General features: G+C 33.8%; 1 protein-coding gene across 7 annotated transcripts in view; it reads right to left on the bottom strand.

The window, feature by feature from the left end:
• FUT8 (fucosyltransferase 8) overlaps window positions 1-20,440 on the bottom strand; it is a 206,528-nt gene that overhangs the window by 101,396 nt on the left and 84,692 nt on the right. For all 7 annotated transcript variants that reach the window (XM_037503518.2, XM_054691117.1, XM_054691107.1 and 4 more), the window contains one exon: window positions 13,804-14,236. In XM_037503518.2, the coding sequence (XP_037359415.1) occupies window positions 13,804-14,006 (203 nt within the window). In that variant the 5' untranslated portion in view covers window positions 14,007-14,236. The remainder of the gene's footprint in view (window positions 1-13,803; window positions 14,237-20,440) is intronic.

The raw sequence follows: 20,440 nt of genomic DNA, 5'->3' as shown, positions 1-20,440 counted from the left end.
ACAAAAAGATCCAACTGTAAAGTAACCCAAAATTTTCATTTGAAATTGAATGAATTAAAGGTAACTAGGTAAAAAAGCTTAGATCCAGGCACACAGGAAGCAGCATTAAATTATTAGTTTAATTTAAATTTACATGTGTACAGTAAAAATTTACATGTGTACAGTCTCTTAACTTACTTTACTACTTCCTTTTTGTTATCACCCTAATCTATCATCTTTCCATCTGTGTTCCTAATAACAAATAGCAGTAACTTGCTTTCTTTAATCTTTTGCATAAGGAGTTGATATTAAGGTTTGATATTAAGAAGTTAACAGAGACTCTAAGCTGCCTAATTCAGACCTAATTTTGAAAACGTAAAGAAAATAAGTATTAGCTCAGTATAAACTAAAAATATTAGAACCATAAAAAAAAGAAAGAAAAATAAATGTGAAACACTGTCTTCCTAATTATCTGCCTACCCTACATAACAACAAAGATGAGATCCTCACTAAGGGCTTGAATGAGTCAAAGACCTCTGTGTGCTCTCTGATTAATTGTATAATACACACACACACACACACACACTCTCTCTGAATCATTACATTTCAGTCAGGATTCTCTGTTCTTCTTTTATACTTAGTATGTTCAGACAACCAAGTAGATTCATGACCAGTTATGTTGTCTAGAGTTTATAAGTCACTTATCAGATCCTTTTTAGGGCTTCCTGTTGGGATGAACAGCAATGCACATTTAACTGCATTGTAACATTATATAAGTTTCAGTGTTCATCACGGAAAATCAGTATGTGTATATACTACATTAAGTTTACCTTTAAAAGTCCAATTCTATCCTTTACCATATCATCATTCCCTTTACCTAATTTACCCACTCTTCTTCCTCCTTTCTTTTAGGTAGCCACTAACTGGTCTCATATTCGAAAAGTATTATTTATTTCATCCTTTCTTTTTTTTTTTTGGTCTATATATCATATATGAGTGGAATCATCAGGTGTTTAACATTCTCCATCTGGCTTATTTCACTAAGCATAATACCTTCTAGGTCTATCCATACTGTTGCAAATGGAAATATTCACCCTTTTTTATAGCCAAGTAGGATTCCATTGTGTATATAACTGCAACTTCTTTATTCATTAGTCAATAGAGAGGCACTTGGGTTTTTTCCAGTTCTTGGCTATTACAAATAATGCTGCAATAACATGGGGTTGCATATATTTCTTTGAATTACTGTTTTTGTATTTCTCAAGTAAATACCCAGAAGTGGGATAACTGGATCAGATGAAAATTCTATTTATATTCTTTGAGGACTCTCCATACAGCTTCCCTGAATGGCTGAACCAAACAGTGCATATTTATTTAATACTACAATGATAATTATCACTGTTGCCATTTCTACAAAAAAAAAAAATGTCTAATCTCTTCTGCAATGATATAAGACTGCAAAATTTCAAAGGAAACTATTACATTGTCAACAAGAATTCTATATCTGGATCATACACACACACACAAATTCATAGTGTAATAAAATCTACAACCCAAAATGGAACCCAAATATGCAAAAAGAATACTTTGACCAATGAGGTAAAAAGCAGATCAACAAATCTTTCAAAGATGGCACCTAAGGATATTAAACTTTAATCATGAAAGTATTAAATCTACAGATAAATATGATATTTATTTGGAATAGTGTTATTCCAATTCATTTATGCATCAACATTCACTATGTCCAATGCACTGAATTAAGTAATATGTGGAATTCAAAGATATAATATGCATGGATTAGCATACCTACTAATAGCTAAATAACAGGAATAATTATTAGTCAGATATAAATGCTCCCCAAATCAATCATATTCACCTATTCAATCATTCACCCATTCATTCATTCATTCATTCACCCATTCATTCACTTGACATACATTTTATTAAAATACCAGGTTCTGAGCTAGATACTCAAAAACAAAGATGAATAAGATAAGGCCACTCCCTCAAGATACTTTAACTTTCAGTTGATGATACAACTATACAGAAAGTTATCACATGATAAGCACAATGACAAGAGTTAGCCACAGTTGGTAGGAGCACACTCAGAAAGGTTATCTATTCTAGATGAGTGGGATCAGGAAAGGTTTCTCAGAAGAGAACATGGTTGAGTTGAATTCAAAAGAACAGTAAAACTTCTGAAAAATATTTAGAAAAGATGGGTTTGGGGGTTACATAAGCAAAACACTAAAACATACAAATGCAGAGGATGAGAAGTGCTTTCAGAACAATTATAAATTGCTCAATAAAACAGAAGTTTTATTGAATACAAATTAGGAAGTATTGAGAGTAAAATTAGTAAACAGAGATGATAAAATACAAGACTAATATAAATCTATTTAAAGATAATGATGTATAATACATTTTTATCAAATATCTCAGAATACTATAAATTTCAAGAAGAAAACTACACAATTTCAAAATGAAAGAAATCATGAGTTCATCATAAACAGAATTATGACTATACAAGCACCAACTAGGCACTCATGACTTTAAGCATTTAATTGGATAGCAAAAAGAAAATTATTAGTGATCTTAAATTTATTACTTTCATTGAATATAAGAAAATCTGAGAATTCTCCATACTGACATTTATGCTCCTTTCAAGCTGTGGCTCTGTGGGGCAAAATGTACTCAAATACATAATTCTATTTTCCACACCTTACTGGCAAATTCAACACCATGACTTACAGTCACAGTAATGAGATTCTAATGGTCTCAGTCAGACATAATAGACAAAATAACTTGTGGCCTGCCAAGATTAAGAAAATAAAAATTTGTCAAAATGTCAATATATAGCTTTCTTTAAACCACAATTCTTATGTAAATATGCAAAATTTCTGTTAGAAAACAGAATTCACAAATGTCACTTTGCTGACTTGGCAATAATGTCATCATTCAAGGAAGGAGAAAATTGGTAGAACAAAAAAGGTAAAAATGATTTATATCTATCAATAGTGAAAGATACCAATTCACATATCACATATAGATGAATCATGAAAAAAGATCCTAGTAGGTTTTAACCAGAAAATAAGACTGGAATGGATAAAATAAAGTTACAAATGATGGCTTACATTCTTTCACACAAACGTGTACAGCAATATTCTACTTACATTATTCTTTCAAGGCTCTCGCTGTTAATAAAAGCTCTGGCTGCATAAGTGAGTCAATATAAGTCTTATAAAAGCAGCAGTCCTAGTAAATTGGGTAAATGTAAGATGTCAAATAAATGCTTTTGATCTGATCTGAACCTTATTTCCATTATATTCATAAAGTTCTACACTTAACAAGAAACAAGATGCAATAAATATTTATTTCAACAATGAACTCTGAGGCCAAGGGAGTCATTTATGATTAATAAATTATGTGCTTAAACAAGTGTACCTCTTTAAAGTTCTACTGATTCAAGTGGCCATTTCTAATATTGGTATATAGAACTATCTGATCACACATCATAATTGTTAAAAATAATTGTAATATTAAACAGTATAACCTGTCACTATATTAGGTTATTAAAACATATTGTTGGGCCTCCCCTGGTGGCGAAGCGGTTGAGCGCTGGGCTGCAAAGCTGCCCGCAGCCTCTGCTGCGCTGGTTCGATCCCCGGCCACCAGTGAGGGTCCCACATGGCCCCACATGGTCCCACATGGTCCCACATGGTCCCACACAGACCTCTCCTGTTGCACCCACTGCTCCCCTCAGCAGTGTATTTCGTCACCCTGCCTGTTCTGTTCCCTGCTCTGGCTCTGGTGAATCCTCTCACCCTCCTGCGCTTCTGACTGTACCCAGTGCTTGTATAAATAAATAAGTAAATAAATAAATAAATAAATAATAGTAAATAAATAAATCTTAAAAAAAATTGTCCTGAGTTAATATAAATGGAAGATAAACTTGATAAGATATAAAAAATGGAAATGTTCAAAGTATACAAGAAAAAGTATATGATTTCATAATTCCTAGGAAGATTTCTGCTTCTGCTTCTGACTTGCAGAAAAATGACAAGTCAGTCAGCTTCTACACGTCATGTGGTAAGAGACAATTTTTTTTTTAAAGATTTATTTATTTATTTATTTATTTATTTATTTATTTATTTATTTATACAAGCACTGGGTACAGTCAGAAGCGCCGGAGGGTGAAAGAATTCACCAGAGCCAGAGCAGAGAGCAGGGAGTAGAGCAGGCAGAAGGACCGAAGTACACTGCTGAGAGGAGCAGTGCTACAGAGGCTGCGGGCAGCCTCGCAACCCAGCGCTCAACCGCTGCACCACCGGGAGGCCCAAGAGATAATTTTTGATGTGTAACTGAATATAAATAAGAATTAACATTGATTTATACCTTTGAATATCCCTTTTGTCTTTATTTACAGATACAACATTCTGTATTTATTAAATACACCTCAGTTTCCCTCTAAGCCTTATTAGAATCTCTTAAATTTCTGATGTGAATCATCTCTGCGAAGCAACAGTGTCTACAGACATTTACAAAAAAATAAGCAAAAGAATTGGATTAAAACCAAACTTATTTTATTTGAACCAGCAACAATAATAAGAAAATCTTACTGTATTGTTTTATACTATACTTCCTGCCATTGTAATTCATAAGCTAACTCTAATATGTTTAAATCTTTTTATATTTTTTCTCTTCCAATCAGCTTTATATACTAAACTGACCCGTCAAAACAACCACTACTGTTTTATGATTTTACCTAAATGAATTATACAATGTCAATATGATAATCTCAAAGACAAACAAAAATCTTCACAGTAAGATTGCCTAAAAGAATGTGAGAAATAGCCCAGAGAGCTTTTGGTTTTAAACAGTTTTTAACAGTTGGTGTGCCAACTATAAATCAAGTGGCATTGCTTTATGGCCATATATCCCGCTATCATTTATCATCAATTATCAGTATGTGCTTGGGGCCATTATTAAAGAATATACAATCAAGCCCCTGAACCCAAATATTCACACATCATAAAATATTTACTGCGAATACATTTTGCCTAAACACAATGTTTTACTTTTTCAATTTAGTTATTTAAGAATTCAATATTTTTATGCCTTTTTTTTAAAGATTTATTTTATTTTATTTTATTTTATTTATACAAGAACCTGGGTACTGGCCCAGATGTGCATGAGGGTGAGAGGATTCACCAGAGACAGAGAGGGGAACAGAACAGGCAGACTGATGAAATACTCTGCTGAGGGGAGCAGCAGGCGAGACAGGAGAGGTCTGCTATGCCATGTGGGATCCTCGCTGGCCAGCCGGGATCGAACCAGCACTGCAGAGGCTGGGACAGTTTCACAACGTTGCGCTCAAACACCTGCGCCACCAGGGGAGGCCCCATTATTTTTATTCTTATGGCACCGTTCTCAAAGAATGGTACTGTGCCATTCTAGAGGTCCACATATATAACCATTCCTAGAGGTCCTTCTGGGCAGTGAAAATGAATAATTGAACAATTGAAATTTCTATATTTTAAATAAAAATTAGCATGAGCAATTAGAATTCCTGTATCGACAAGCATCCATCAGCAAAAAGTTCCATATAATTCAACCTTATATATTATTTAACTGCTTTGTCTCTGTAAAGACATACAGATTTATCTAATTTGATCCTCTATCCAAAAGGGTTTCCTCTATAGTTTTTGATTCTAGCTCCAAAGAAGTTAAGTGGTTTTCTTAGAGTACCCACTTTGAAGAATATGTAGGTTTTCTCAATTCTGAACCATTGTGTTAAATATTTGACAAAAAATTCTTTCCATTAGGGGAAAAAAAAAACTGTCCTGACTTCTAAAAATATATGAAATTGTGTGCTTTTTAGATTATCAACTACAGGGCCTCCCTAGTGACACAGGGGTTAAAGATAGCACTATCAAGCTACTGCTAGCCACTGCAGCATGAGTTCAATCTCCAACTGGCCAGGGAGCAACGCACACGGCACATCAGACCTCTCCAGCCTTGCTCACTGCTCCCCTCAGCAGTGTATTTCAGTAGATCTGCTTGTTCTGCTCCCCACATTCTCTGGCGAATCCTCTCACCCCACCCCCCACACCTCTGGCTTACACCCCAGTTCTTGCATGCATAAATAAACAAATCTTTTTTAAAAAAAGATTATCAACTACATTATCTAAAAACCTGCTATTTATTAACAAAATATAATACAAAGGAGTTTTTCTACTTTTTTTTAATTTTATTTAAAACTTAACAACACTGCACAATGAAGAATGCCATTTTACAAATAAAAACCCGAGGGTCAGAAAGATTGAAATACCTGTTAAAGATCATTAAGTTTGTCCAAAGTAATAGACTTTGGATCCAAATCCAAATCTGAGAAACCCATGCTGCTTTCATTTCACCAGAATATACTTTTCTAAATATTTCCTACCTCTCACCCTAAGTCTCACTTTAGCTCCAAATACAATCTGCCTTAGGAGGCAGACAGAAGAAACCAAGGAATAGTTAAGCACAAACAAAAGCATGAAACAAGAGGAAATCAGAAGTACAAAGCAAGTTTCTAAAAATTTATAGCAAAGTCAGTAAGAACCTAAGAATAATATCAGTAATTGGATTTTGACTTACTTTCAAAGCATGTCCACACCAACATGCATAACAATTCAGAGATTATGAGAGACCAGAGCTAATACATGCTGATTTATGCAAACTTTTGGTGAGCAATGGTTGTATAAAAGGTTAGACAGTAAATAGTTTAGGTTTTGTGGTTACATATGGCCTATTGCATCTTCTCCTCTGAATTTGATTATTTTCCAAACATTTAAAAATATGTAACCATTCCTAGTTTGTAGATCACTGGAGGAAAAAAAAAAAAAAAAAAGGAGGGCTGGATTTGTCCCACTCGTAGTTAGCTAAGCTTGTCAAAGCCTAGCAAGTAAGAAAAGCAAAAGCCATCCAACCAACACCAGCAAATGAGATAGTATACAGATTCCTAGTAAAAATGTAGCCAGATTTAATTCACACTGGAATAGTTTGTGATTATTCATATAAAAGTTATTAATGCTCATTTGTATTCAACTATTGACTAATTCTGATTACATTTTTAATCTATGTTTTCAAAACTGAATTAAAAAGTATTCATCAAAAAGACCTGATTCCAAGTGAACAATTATAATCAACTTATCATTACAGGAACAAAAGAGTCAAGTATCCATAAATGGGACTTTCTGCACTCCTAAGTATGAAATTAATACCCATGCATGAAAAATACACATGTAGACATGCAGTTACAGGAAATGCTCAACACTACATAAAATAAAAGAATGAAAGGTAAGTTCAAAATAACTTTTAATTACTTATTTCAGCTATTTAAAGTAAGTCTTACTGCCTTACTGTTGCCATATTCATTTAACAGCAGTTAGATAAAAGATAGGAAAGGAGGGAGGAGATCTGACAGTACAACAAAGGTTAGTAATTTTTAAACAGTGGTTAAACTTTTTTACCTTCAGTTCTGAAGTCCTGAACACAGCAATTCAGAGGTATTCTTGGAACATTACAAATAGTAAAAGAAGCAAGGAAGTGAGGGAGGGAAAAGAGAAGGAAAGGGGAAAGACCCAGCTTTATATGAATTAGGAAATACTTCCAGCAACCAGACACATCATCCACAGAAAGTATAAAATATCAACTTTGTAATCTCTATTAAATAAATGAAGGAATATTTGCTCAGTAACTCTGCCTTTGAGTCATGTCTATTACTCCTCCTTGTTTCAGAGTAGCTGATCATTATTTGCTCCTCAATCTTTGTACTATGAATCAAGAAAAGCAAGTGATTGAGGCACAAAAAATGAGGCTCACTGTAATTGGAATGTTTTATCTTGAAGTAGTGATGACAATCAATATCTAGCACTCTTATTGGTGTAAAAATACCACCAACTTCAACTGTGGAACATTTAGAAACAAACAAGAAGGACCCTCAAAACACTAAAAAAATGGACCTACCTTATGACCCGCAATTCCACTACTAGGATCTACCAAAAAAACACAAGTACACTAATTAGAAAAGAAACCTGCGCTCCTATGTATATTGCAGCACTATTTATAATAGCTAAGCTATGAAACCAACCTAAATGCCCCAAAACAGATGAATGGATCAAGAAGAACTGGCAGTATGAGCAATGGAATATACACAATGGAAAACTACAGAGAGAAAGATAAACTCATCCCATTTTCAGCAGCAAGGATGGAGCTGGAAGGGATTATGCTAAGGGAAATGAGTCAGAAGGAAAAAGAAAACTATTAAATAGTTTCACTTACAGGTGGAACACAGGAAAACCAAACAAAAGGTCAGGAAAAAGATAAAACTGACCACAGCTTGAAGCAAACAGAAGGGGTAGAGAGGGGGTCAACACAGAGGAGGGAAGAACACAAGGGACTATGGTTATGGTTCCTGCGTGCTATGATGGTGGGAGAACTTCCCTCAGGAACTACACCTGAGAGAAGAAAAATGATAGAAGAAAATAAATAAATTATATAAAAAAAAGAAACACTATCGAAAGTTTTTCAGATCTACTTTTTAAAAAAATAAAACAATTACACTATATTAACCCTACACTTAAGTTAGACTGTCTGTGTTCTCAAGTAGAATAAATGAGATTTGGCCTATGGAAAAACAAATCAGTTTCCTTTCTACCCAAGTCAGTGTTCCATTCTTCGGCTGCCTGGGAAAAATTTTTCCACTAGAAGATTCATGCTCTGGTTCTAATCCATCTGGGGAAGATTACTACATAGCTCAGGAAATAGGTAGTGTTAATTACACATTCTTTGTGGTTTGTAAATTGACAGATTACAAATAAAATCTAAAGGCCAGAAGAAATTTATTCTGCTTTGTTGAAGAAAACATACAAATAATAAATCTTATTAATAGGACAACATCATATTTAAATTTTTTAAGTTGTATCCAAAAAAATGAATGGACCTAAAATAATAAAAATTTAATTTAAGCGGAAAGCTGTTAATTAAGCACTCTAGATTTTACAAATTCTGTTCAGTTGTGACATTTGTCCAGCTTAAAGTTCTCAACTCAAGGGGTTTCTCAACAATTTTTAGTATTTTTCCAGGTGTTTTCTGTTCAATTGAACTCTGACAGGCAATGGCAACTTCAAATCACAAAAAGCAAAGATTAGGTGAACTCATAATAGCAAATTGACATTAATAAAAATTCAGAGAGAAAACAGAAAAAAAGCAGGCACGGAAAGATATTCCCACATAGTGACAAGATGAGAAAATGAAGATTTCTAATTCTTAAAAAGAAAGCCTATAGCATGCATACTAAATGTAATTGTAAATAACAAGTAAGTATGGGGTGTCTACGAAAGCCAAATGAAAGCATATAGAAAACATGAGAAAATAAGCAAATGTATCTTGGTACCAGAGTCAACAGATTCAATCATTAGTTTAATCAAGGTCAGTATCACCTAACACTGTGTTTCCCAGTTTCCCCACCTAATACTGCATTAATCCAGGTAGGCACATGTCCCAAATCCATCTGACAATCTAAATCCTCTTCAGGGCCTCCCCGGTGGCGCAGCGGTTGAGCACTGGGTTGCGAAGCTGCCCGCGGCCTCTGAAGCGCCGGTTCGATCCCCGGCTGCTCCCCGGCCACCAGAGGAGGGTCCCACATGGCGCGCAGACCTCTCCTGCCGCCCGCTGCTCCCCTCAGCAGTGTACTTCGGTCCTTCTGCCTGCTCTGCTCCCCGCTCTGGCTCTGGTGAATTCTCTCACCCTCCCGTGCTTCTGACTGTACCCAGTGCATGTATAAACAAAACAAACAAACAAACAAACAAATAAATAAATAAATAAATAAATAAATAAATAAATAAATCCTCTTCAACCACTTTCACTGTGTCATTCCTCTGGCAAAAACCAAGTATGGTTTCCTATTATCTATCAACCAAGTCTAAACAAACCTCTGAGTCGTCAAGACCACCATGACTTGACCTATGTAATTATTCAACAATAATTATTACTGGAGATGAGAATGGTGAGTTAAGTAAGACTGCAAATTCATTACAGTCTCTCCCTCCATTCTCTCAATATGGAGTTTTCTCTTGACTTGCACAGACTAAAATAATGTGGTAGAAATGACACCGTACAACCTTTGATGCTTGGCCTCAAGAGGGCTCGCAGTTTCTGCTTTGTCCCCTTGAAACACTAACTATGTAAGAAACCTGGCCTTTCCTGTTGAAGAAGTCACATGGAAGGGAATCAGCTGATATCCCCAGCTACTCACCAAATACATGAGTGCAGTCATCTGGACTGCCCACCCACAACAGACATGTACCAAATAACTGCTGTCACACAACTGACCCCAACTTAAATAATTGCTGTTTAAAACCACTAAGGTTTTATTATGTCTTATATACATGACTATATATAATTTTGCTGGATGTAAAACCCCAATTTTTTAAAGAATTCATTAAGAAAAAACTCAATTTTTAAAAACATGCAAAAATTTGAACAGATACTTCATCAAAGAAGATAGAAAAATGGCAAACAGGCACATTAAAAAAATGTTCAACATCACTAATCATTATGGAAAGCAAATTAAAGCTATAATACGTCTATTAAAACAGATATAATAAAAATAACAATACCAAGGATGAGAGCAACCAGAACACTCAAGCATTGCTGGTGGGAATGCAAATGGTACAAGTACTCTGGAAATCATTTTGACAGCTTCTTACAAAGTTAAACATGCACTTAATATATGTCCCAGCAATCCATCCCATACGTATTTACCCAAGAAGGAAAAAAACCATTTACACAAATGTTTATATAATTTTGTTCATAATGGCCAAAAAATGGAAATAATCTTAACATCCTTCAATTGATGAATAGATTTTGCTTTAATCAACACTGTGATGTATTCATACTATGGAATCCTATTTAGCATTAATAATTAAAACATAACTCAGCCAAAAAAAAAAAAAAAAGAACAACCAATACACAAGACAACACTGATGAATCTCAAGTACACTGTGCTAAATGAAAAAGCCAGACTCAAAGGGCTACATACAGCTTAATTCTATTTATATGATATTTTGGGAAAGGGAAAAATATAGGACAGTAAACATAAGTGGATTACAGGAACAGAAGGTAGGGAAAGACTTGATGTACAAAGATGTACAACAAAACTCTTGGCTGGAGTGGGTAGAAGGGGTGCGAGAACTCTTCCTTAATTTGATTATGGTGGTGGTTATATGACTATAAGCATTTGTCAAAATTCATAGATCTGTATGGGAAAAGCAGTGACTTTCACTGTATGAATATTAATCACCAATAAGTAGAATTAAGCACACATACAGACATACATACTTATCAACTTCCCATACTTTGTACATTTGAGTTCTTCAGAGTAATGACTTTTAAACAAATTTAGGAAACTAAATTAGTAGCTCTATTAGAAAATGAGAAAATTCTAGCTAGAGGGTTGGTTAACTTTTAAAATTATTGTTCTGAATCTTATAAATAGTAGTTTTAGACTTCTAGTTGCTTTCCAACTCCAATTTAAATGCTTTAAAGAAATGGCCGTTTTACAGACACCTGAATTAATCCTTTTAGTCTGGCTTTTAAAAACATTTCCTCATATGAAGGAAAAATAACAAATTGAGTGTGCAATATTACAATAAGAGGAAAAATAACACCAATGCCAGCAGCACTCCAGTGTTCTTTTTAGAACAGGGTCTCTAAAATGAAATCCTTTTGGATGAATCACAAATAACACTACCAGTAAAGTTGATGGAAGAGTTTAAGGAGGTTTTCTGCCCAAATGAAAGAAAATACTTATTTTCCTGAAATTACACATCTATAGATAAAAATGGGTTCCTGTGCTCCATCTGTATTTTCAAATTGTACTTAGGATATCACAGTATGATGTGTTAAGTGTTTCAGCTTTTAGAAACTATTATACATTTGAATGTAATAGTTAAGAATTTAATTTCAACATTAAAGAACTTAAAGACCCAAAGTAATTTAAAAGACCAGAAGACTGTTTTGCAGAAGGAACAACCCATATTAAAGGCAAGTTTTCCTTCAAGCAATTAAAACAAGATACTTGGCAGTCATAAGGAAGCCAACTGAAATATCAGTACTGAAGCTTGCAAAAAGTATGACCTTCATTTATAAAATGTTTATGAAAACAATACCAGCATTTCATAAGGATGTTGTAGAATTCAATGAGAAAAGTCTATGCAGAATCCTTGTAAACTACCCAGTATGTGATAAACTCTCAATGAACAACAGCCATAATCACTAACCTCTACATTACCAATCTAAATCATAAAAAATGATTAAAATTCTACCAGAAGATCACATTCTCCATGATCCTCTTTGGCCCTTCCCAGCAAGGGAAAAAGAATGACGCACAAATTCAAGAAGTTACCTGTCCACTTTCTATTGCATAACTACTTTGTACCTTACTGCATGATACTACAAACAATAAGGATGATGTTTCATTCACTGGGGGTAAAACTCTTAACATCTAAGATTGTCCTCCAAAGAACATACAAAGACCAAAAATAATATTATGGTGAAGAAAAAAGTATAGAATTAAACAAAAGATAACTGTGAGGTGGGAGGAACAGGTAGAAGGGGTTAATCTTGATAGTGGAGAATGACCTGGAACTTTGGTGATGGATGGGTGTGTGTGTGTGTGTGTTTGTGTGTTTGTGTGTTTGTGTGTGTGTGTGTGTGTAAAACCAAAGTATAAAGCCGTACTTCTTAAACTTGTATAGTATTGTAAACCAATGGTAAATCAATAAAAACTTTATTTTAAAATGTGAATCGCAGTGAGGCGGGGAGGCAGGGGAATGGGAGGACCATGGAGGTCATCTCTACAACCTCAAGGGCATATAACAACCATCAGCTACATTCTTCCTTCACAGAATGCTCCTCAGCTTCTACAACATAGTCCTTTGTCCCTCTCCATCCCCATTCATTTAAGGCCCTATATATACACTACAGGATGTTTCCACTTGTGTATTTATTTCTCAAGGAGAAATAAATTGTGTTCTTTTTCTCTACACTACTTCCCTTAGGGTCAGTTACCACCTCCTAGAGTTTTGACTCTCAAATCTTCATCTTCTCAAATCTACTCTTAAGAAACTTTAAATATATAAAGTAGCAGAATTATAAGATACGGGGAATTTCTAAGCTAACTTTGAAATCAAATACAGATTATTTAACACTATGTTCACTTACTACTGACTTTTTTTTTCCAAACAGTTAATACCTCCTAACAGATGTATGTCACATTTTATAAGAGAAAAGATATAGCACTGATAATAATTCCCTAGACTCTAGATCTAGTTTCTATATAAAGATATATATTAAAGATGAATTTTTGTTTCCTCATTTTAATAAGTTATAGTTAGACTAACAATCTCTCAATTATTCTAATGTCTGTTATATACTAACTTAATATACACTAACTTAAATCATAGCTTGTAGTTTAATATGTCAAACTATCAAAAATGCTGATGATTATAAATAAAGTATAAGTACGTAAATTAAACAGCATAGTTTTTCTATATTAAAATTCCTATGTAAAATAAGATTTGCCACTATGGAGAAATTCTCCACAATTAAATATATAGTGATATCACTGGCATAAAAATTACCTTACTAAGATACTAAAAATTTTTGCAAAAATTAGCAGTTTATAGGAATAAGTTACTCTTAATAGTTGAAAAAGGCCCTGCACCTAAAAACAGCATGCAAATTTCATCATTCTTTCTTCAGCTTTTGAAAACATACCGGAGAGATTCAGCCATTCGCCTCAAGTCTTCATTTTGCTGTTTTAAACGTTCAAGCTTTGCCAGAATCTTGGACAGTTCTCTGCTAGAGTGATCAGGGTGGTCATTATCTCGTACTAAGTGACCACCTATATAAAATAGCAAAGTCCCCCATGCAAAAAGAATGAGCATAATCCAACGCCAGGAGCCAGTCCATGGCCGCATTTTCAAATTTTCAACTCACTCTCCTGATTTCCTGGAGCTCAAAGAATTGAAAACATGGTAATTTTTTTTTAGGTGGTGCAAAGGTAGTATAGTAGCTTTCTGTTGTTTCAACACATGATTCTTCAGACAAATTAGTCTCTCTGGTGGTCCTGGGGTGAATCTTTCAAAGAGCTCCTCCTGGTGGTTTGCGTAGGAAGCCTTACTGTCCTGTGCTGCATGGACTCTACATGCTGTGGAAAGAGTAAAAAAACATTATTTAGACTATGTAAAATAGGATATGCCAAGAATCATGGAGTTAAAGGAAACATCGGTGTTTATTTCTGACATGGTTTTCAAATAACCTAACTGCCTAATAAGTAAAAAGTAAAAGCTATTAAACATATATCTCAAATCAAATATGGACATTAGTTCTCTACCAGAGAAATTCATTAACTCTAAGTCTGAAAGTCATTTCAATACCATCATCACTTTTTCTTCTTATTGTGTAACAGCTCATATAAAAAGATTAAAAGATTGTATCTTTGGATAATAAATCAAAACTGGACAAAAATATATTCAAATGAATATTTTTGGAGTGTCTCTACTACCTCAAAAAGAAATATGTTCTCTGCATGATCAAATTCATCCTTACAAGTTCTCAACAGCATCCCCCCCCATCTCACTGTTATTACCCCACTTAACTCTGCAGGTGACAGACAAATTGTCACTTTTAGGATAAAATCTAAAGGTGACAAGCATATTTGCCAAAAAAGGGTTATCACAGCCATTAAGCAGCTGGCAACCATCCCAAAGATCACAGCAAAGTTCATATAGATCAAGCTACATTGTTTCTTCCTAATAATTTACTTAAAATATCACCAATTGCAGCAGATAGCTAATACTAGTTAAATCTTAGTTACTGTGCATCTTAAACTACAAATATACATGCTTTCTCAGGCTTCATTACGGGTTTCATTTGTCACGTCTCCATCATTAGGCTTAAAATTTCCTTTGAAAAAATAAAATGTTCTCCCTAAAGAGAAAATCTGTAGGCAAAAATAAAATTTTTAACACCATTTGATTTTCAGAGCTATCTAAGAGCAGTCTTATCTCTATGCACAGAGTCCTTGTAAAAGAGGAGAAAAGGCAAGAAATAGTTTCTATATACAAGACTAGATGTGGCACTTAACCACAAATTAAACAGTTGTTACTAGATAGAGAAGTTGGAAAAGAGGTTTCAAAAATTGTAGCACAGAGTTGCTATTTTCTACTTTTGCAGCTCAAAATTAAATTACTTTTAAGTGGGCAAGTATTTAAAAAGAAGAAAATCTCTGCAAATAAGTGTCCTAGACACAGTCTACTTCCTTCCCATTTATTCCCATACTTTTTTCTTCATTGTTACTGGTGAACACTGCCTTAAACACACAATGGGAAAAAATATATACCGAGAATTATTTGAGAACCAAATAAAAAAGCAATAATCCAAATGAAAACGTAGTGGTTGTCTGTTGTTTTACTATCTGTTCTTAAGTCTATCAAGAACACTTTCTATTGACTCCACTGTTTATTCTTTTTTTCAAAACCCTGCTCTTCAAATATTTACAGGCATCCCCATCTATTCACCAAAAAAACAGATTAAAAGTTTATTCAAGGGCCTCCCTGGTGGCACAGCGGGTTGAGCTCAGCGTTGTAAAGCTGTCTGCAGCCTCTGCAGCGCAGGTTCTATTCCCAGCCAGCCAGGGAGATTTCCACATGGCCTGGCAGACCTCTCCTGCCTCACCCGCTGCTCCCCTCAGCAGTGTATATCGGTCCATCTGCCTGTTCTGCTCCTTGCTCTGTCTCTGGTGAATGCTTTTACCCTCCTGCACCTCTAGCCTGTACCCCAGCTCTTGTATAAAAATAAATTAATCTTAAAAAAAAAAAGTTTATTCCACATGTCAGTAAGAGATGTAATCATGTGGTTCTATTTTTCATGTTACATAGAAAAAATGCAGAAATTCACATTAAAAATAAATAATGAATCCACTTTGATAGTCAATAAGATAAGCATTAACATTTGAGTCAATAATACTGTTTGTGACAAAATATGCCACATTGTAAAATGTCATCACAATATAGTTTAGCCCTATAATATAACCTAGTTAATTCCAACTGTCAATAATTAATTTTCTTTCCCTTCATAGCAAAAGTTAACTTAGATAACTGTGACACTAAAGAGAAAAGACAGATTCTAGACAAGAATCATTTAAATTACAAGTAAAAAAAAGATGGGCTATTTAACATTTTACTAGAATCAGAACAAAAACTATCATAAATATTTCAAGTCATCAAAAGTGTAAGGAATAGAAACAAAAACTTTATAGAAACATAAATTTTGTTATATAAAGAAATTTAAGTTTTTATAAACCACCATCAAAAATATCCAAGATTTTTAATTACTACATTTTCATAATTAACAGCATCATTTCAATTCTGTTTTCAGAGTCAGAGAAATTTTTTTCAAACTTTCCTAGCCAATATTTTAAAATGACATCAACAAGAAAGAAGTCAAAGCTAAAAAAAAAAAAAATTGGCTTTATGTATAATTTTCTTAAGCATGCTTTAAAACAGCAGGTGTAAAACTTTTCCCCCATTCATAATTAATGCACACTGAAATTGACAAAGTCTAGAGATTTGGTCCTGTTATATCATAACTAAGCAACCTAACTGAGCTTCAATGTCTTTATCTGTAATATATATATATATATATATATATATATATATACTTATAGACCCAACTATAATATTTTATATAATTTATATGTCATATGTTACTGTAGGCAATTTCTAAAATGGCTGCCAATGATTCCTGTGCCCTATATTAATACTTTCTCATGAGTGTTAGCTGGACCTTAGTGACTTGTTTCTTAAATGGATTACAACAAAAGTGATAGGATTTCACTTCTGAGATAAAGTTACAAATGACAGAAACTTCTGTCTTGTTAACATTCTCTCTGCTTGTTCACTCTGATGATATAAGCTACCATATTGTAAGCTGCCTTATGAAGAGGATTGTGTGGAAAGGAACCGAAATTCTGCCAACAACCATGTGAGTGAGCTTGGAAATGGCTCTTCATCAGTCATGCCTCAATATAACTGTCTTGGTCCACATGTTGATTTCAGGCTTTTGAATCATCCTGACCAAGAAGATCCAGCTAAGTCATGCTTGGATTCCTGACCACCATATAATAAATGTTGCTTAAGCCACTTAATCTCAGGGCAATTTGTCACACAGCAATAGGTAATTAACACATGGGTTCACTAAGCTGAGTACCTAGTCTTCAGTTTGTGGGGGATTTTTTTTGGTCCCAAGAAGTTGTACAAAGTCTGGGCACAGAGTAGGCATTCAAGATGCAAGACACATTCAATCTTAAGCACATTTCCTTATACATCTATCCTGAATTCAACTTATAGCAAAAGAGGGATTCAATAGATAAAATTATAATTATTCATTTTACACTGTACTAGAAATTTAAAAGCATTTTTATTAACGTTTGCTAAGTGAGTCCCACTCCAGCCATGACAGCACAACAGCTACCAGATAAGCCCCCACATATAAAATAGAAAACAAAACAAAACAAAACAAAATTTAGAGAACCGTTTTCAAATATTGGACAATGGTCACATTGTAATGCCTGAGAGTAGATTAACAATCAAAGGGAGGCCTTTAATCACTCTAGCTTTTTGCCAAAAAAATTTACTGAACACCGGCACAAAAAAGTATAACCCAAACAAAGCACAGCCATCTTCCTGAGGTAAGAGAAGACAGAATAAAGTTCAAGGAGTTTAAGTAGTTGGAATTTACAGAACCTCAAAATCTATACTATAGAGGAAGTAGCTGCATAGGAAAAAACGGGCCCCAGAAATTTGCATAGAAGATCCTGGCTGAACAGTATGAAGCTGGCAAAAAACAATTAACAATGGAATGAAAGTTAAATACTCAGCAGCTCAAAGGCTGTATAAAGGGAAGACCTATGAGTTCTCACAACACATAATGAAAATGCCAGGTAGGAAAACCTAGGGCATAAAGCAGAAATCCAAGAAATAAGATTTCTTAGAAGTTAGGGTTAAACAAACCCTAAAGCAGGGATCAGATGTTTTCTAAAAAGGATAAGATAGCAAATATTTTAGATTATGTGGGGAACATAGAGTCTCTATCATTGTTTTTATTTTTATTTCTTTACAATAAAAATATGAAAATGTAAATAAAAAAATGAAAATGTAAAATCCATTCTTAAATTAGGAGCTATACAAAAATAAGTTGTAGACCAGATCTGGCGCATAACCCAAAGATTAATGACTCTAGTCATAGAATAACTATGATAATAGGAGGCATAACAAAATTTAAAGCAAATTACAAGAGTGTTTCTTGAAGTAATTCAATGTAATGGACTGAACTAAAAAATTCAACAGAAAAAGTCATTTATTTATGTTTTAATGTATGACTACTATAATATTATATATGTCAAACATGACATATTTATACATCAAGCTGATAAAGAGACATAAATAGAACTTCTAGAAAAAAGCAAATTATCAATTATAAAAGTATTTAAAGATCCCCACCATATATAATTTAATTATAGATTAACATACACCTAAAACCGTACCTTTAGTTTCTCATTTGATTAATTTTTAAATATTTTTGTAGAATTTATTTGATATCTTTCTTATTGTCCAGTTTGCCTATAGGAAAATGGTAGTTTATAAAAAAATTCAGGAAAAAGTGGGTAAAAATAGCATAATAAATTAAAATGACCTTTTAATGCTAATAAAAGTTGATTTTAATTTTTATTTATGTAAAAGCACTTAATGAAACCAATGTAACTGAAATGTAGAACATGTGGGGTGAGAGGGAAGGGCAAGAAAGGAGAGAAATTTTCAGAGAACCCCTAATAAGAACATGCAATTCAGTTTTCATTCATTACATACAGAGTCATCCATCATACTTTCACATAGCTTATCAGTAAGGTCACAGTGCATGCACACACGAATTTAAAATGCCAGGCATCCTGAATGCATGAGTACAAAATACGATTAATTCACTCAACCCAACCAATATTTTAGAAATTACCTCTTTCTAGTTATGAAGTGAAAACACATAATCATATTCATGAGTTTTCTATCTAGAGTATCTCTCTCACCTTAACTCAATAATTCAATGTGATACAACACCAGGTTATGTTTACAGATGCAATTAATTTATACTATTCAAATGGGTCCAGGAATATGGTCTTGGTATCTATACCTTCAGTCTGCAATAAATTATAAATTAGAATGAAATATATGTCCTTTCTATTGATATGCGTGTGTGTGTATAATATATAATTGACTGGCAGCATGATATAGTACAAAGAACAGTCATTTCAATTCAATCACTAGCTGTTAACATATGAGCAATATATCCAACTATAAAATAGAAATAACAGTATATCCTCACATAATGCCAACTTTTCACCCATCATGGTGTTCCTTCTTGCTATCTCTTCTACCTGAATTGCAAGTCCTTCAACTTTTTCTTATAACCCAGATCTCTACTTAAATGTCACTTCTTTTCAGGACAGTCCCTGACAACCTATACCTACCTACATTTTAAGATACAAAGTAAGAGAAGATACAACTCAAAATGACTTTTAAAATAGGAAGTTTCCATTTTTCAATTGTCAAAAGTTAATTCAATCATTCCATGAAAAATCAAAACCCTCTTCATTTTTCTACTATTCCCACTTGCATGTCAGCTTTTGTCCTCAAGCTAGCTCTCATCATGGCAGCAGGTTGGCTGCCTCAATTTCAGCCACATGCAATTATGTGTAAAAGAATAACTAGTAATCTCTCTCATTTGTCTCATTTAAGGGAGAAGAAACGACTGACAGCAATCTCCCTGGAGGATTTGCACATCTTATTAGATAAGATAAAGGCACCTGTCCCTTGCAAAATCAATCACTGACAAGAAGAATGGGATTAACATTACTGGCTTAAACTAATTAGGATTTATCCCTAAGGGTAGGCTCCAGAACAAAACTGTGACCCTGAAAGCCAGAAAGAATAAATGATTGACTTCCAAACCCCCCAAAAAATGTTACAACATCTTACCTTTTTTTAAAGATACACACACCATCCCCACTAATGGCTTGTTTATTTCCTATATCAAAAAATATACACCAGTAAAGCAGAAGACTTAAAATATAGTGTCTAAAACACAGCAAGTGTTTTATTAATACTTGTTGAATAAAAAAGTGAATATATCAGTATTACCCAAAGTATGTGTCTATATCTATATTTAATTTGTCAAATTCTAGACAGAAATAGAATCAAGCATTGGAAGAATTGGAACTAACATTCATTTTTGCACTTAACCATTTATTTTTTTTTTTTTATAGAGGCATGCTTTATTTATTTTTTATTTATTTGTTTGT

Source organism: Talpa occidentalis, unplaced genomic scaffold (assembly GCF_014898055.3).
Source record: "Talpa occidentalis isolate TD23 unplaced genomic scaffold, MPIMG_talOcc4v2.1 talOcc4.11, whole genome shotgun sequence".
Classification (NCBI taxonomy): Eukaryota; Metazoa; Chordata; class Mammalia; order Eulipotyphla; family Talpidae; genus Talpa; species Talpa occidentalis.
The sequence above is the reverse complement of the archived record's forward strand: the minus strand, read 5'-3'. Positions and strand labels throughout refer to the sequence as shown.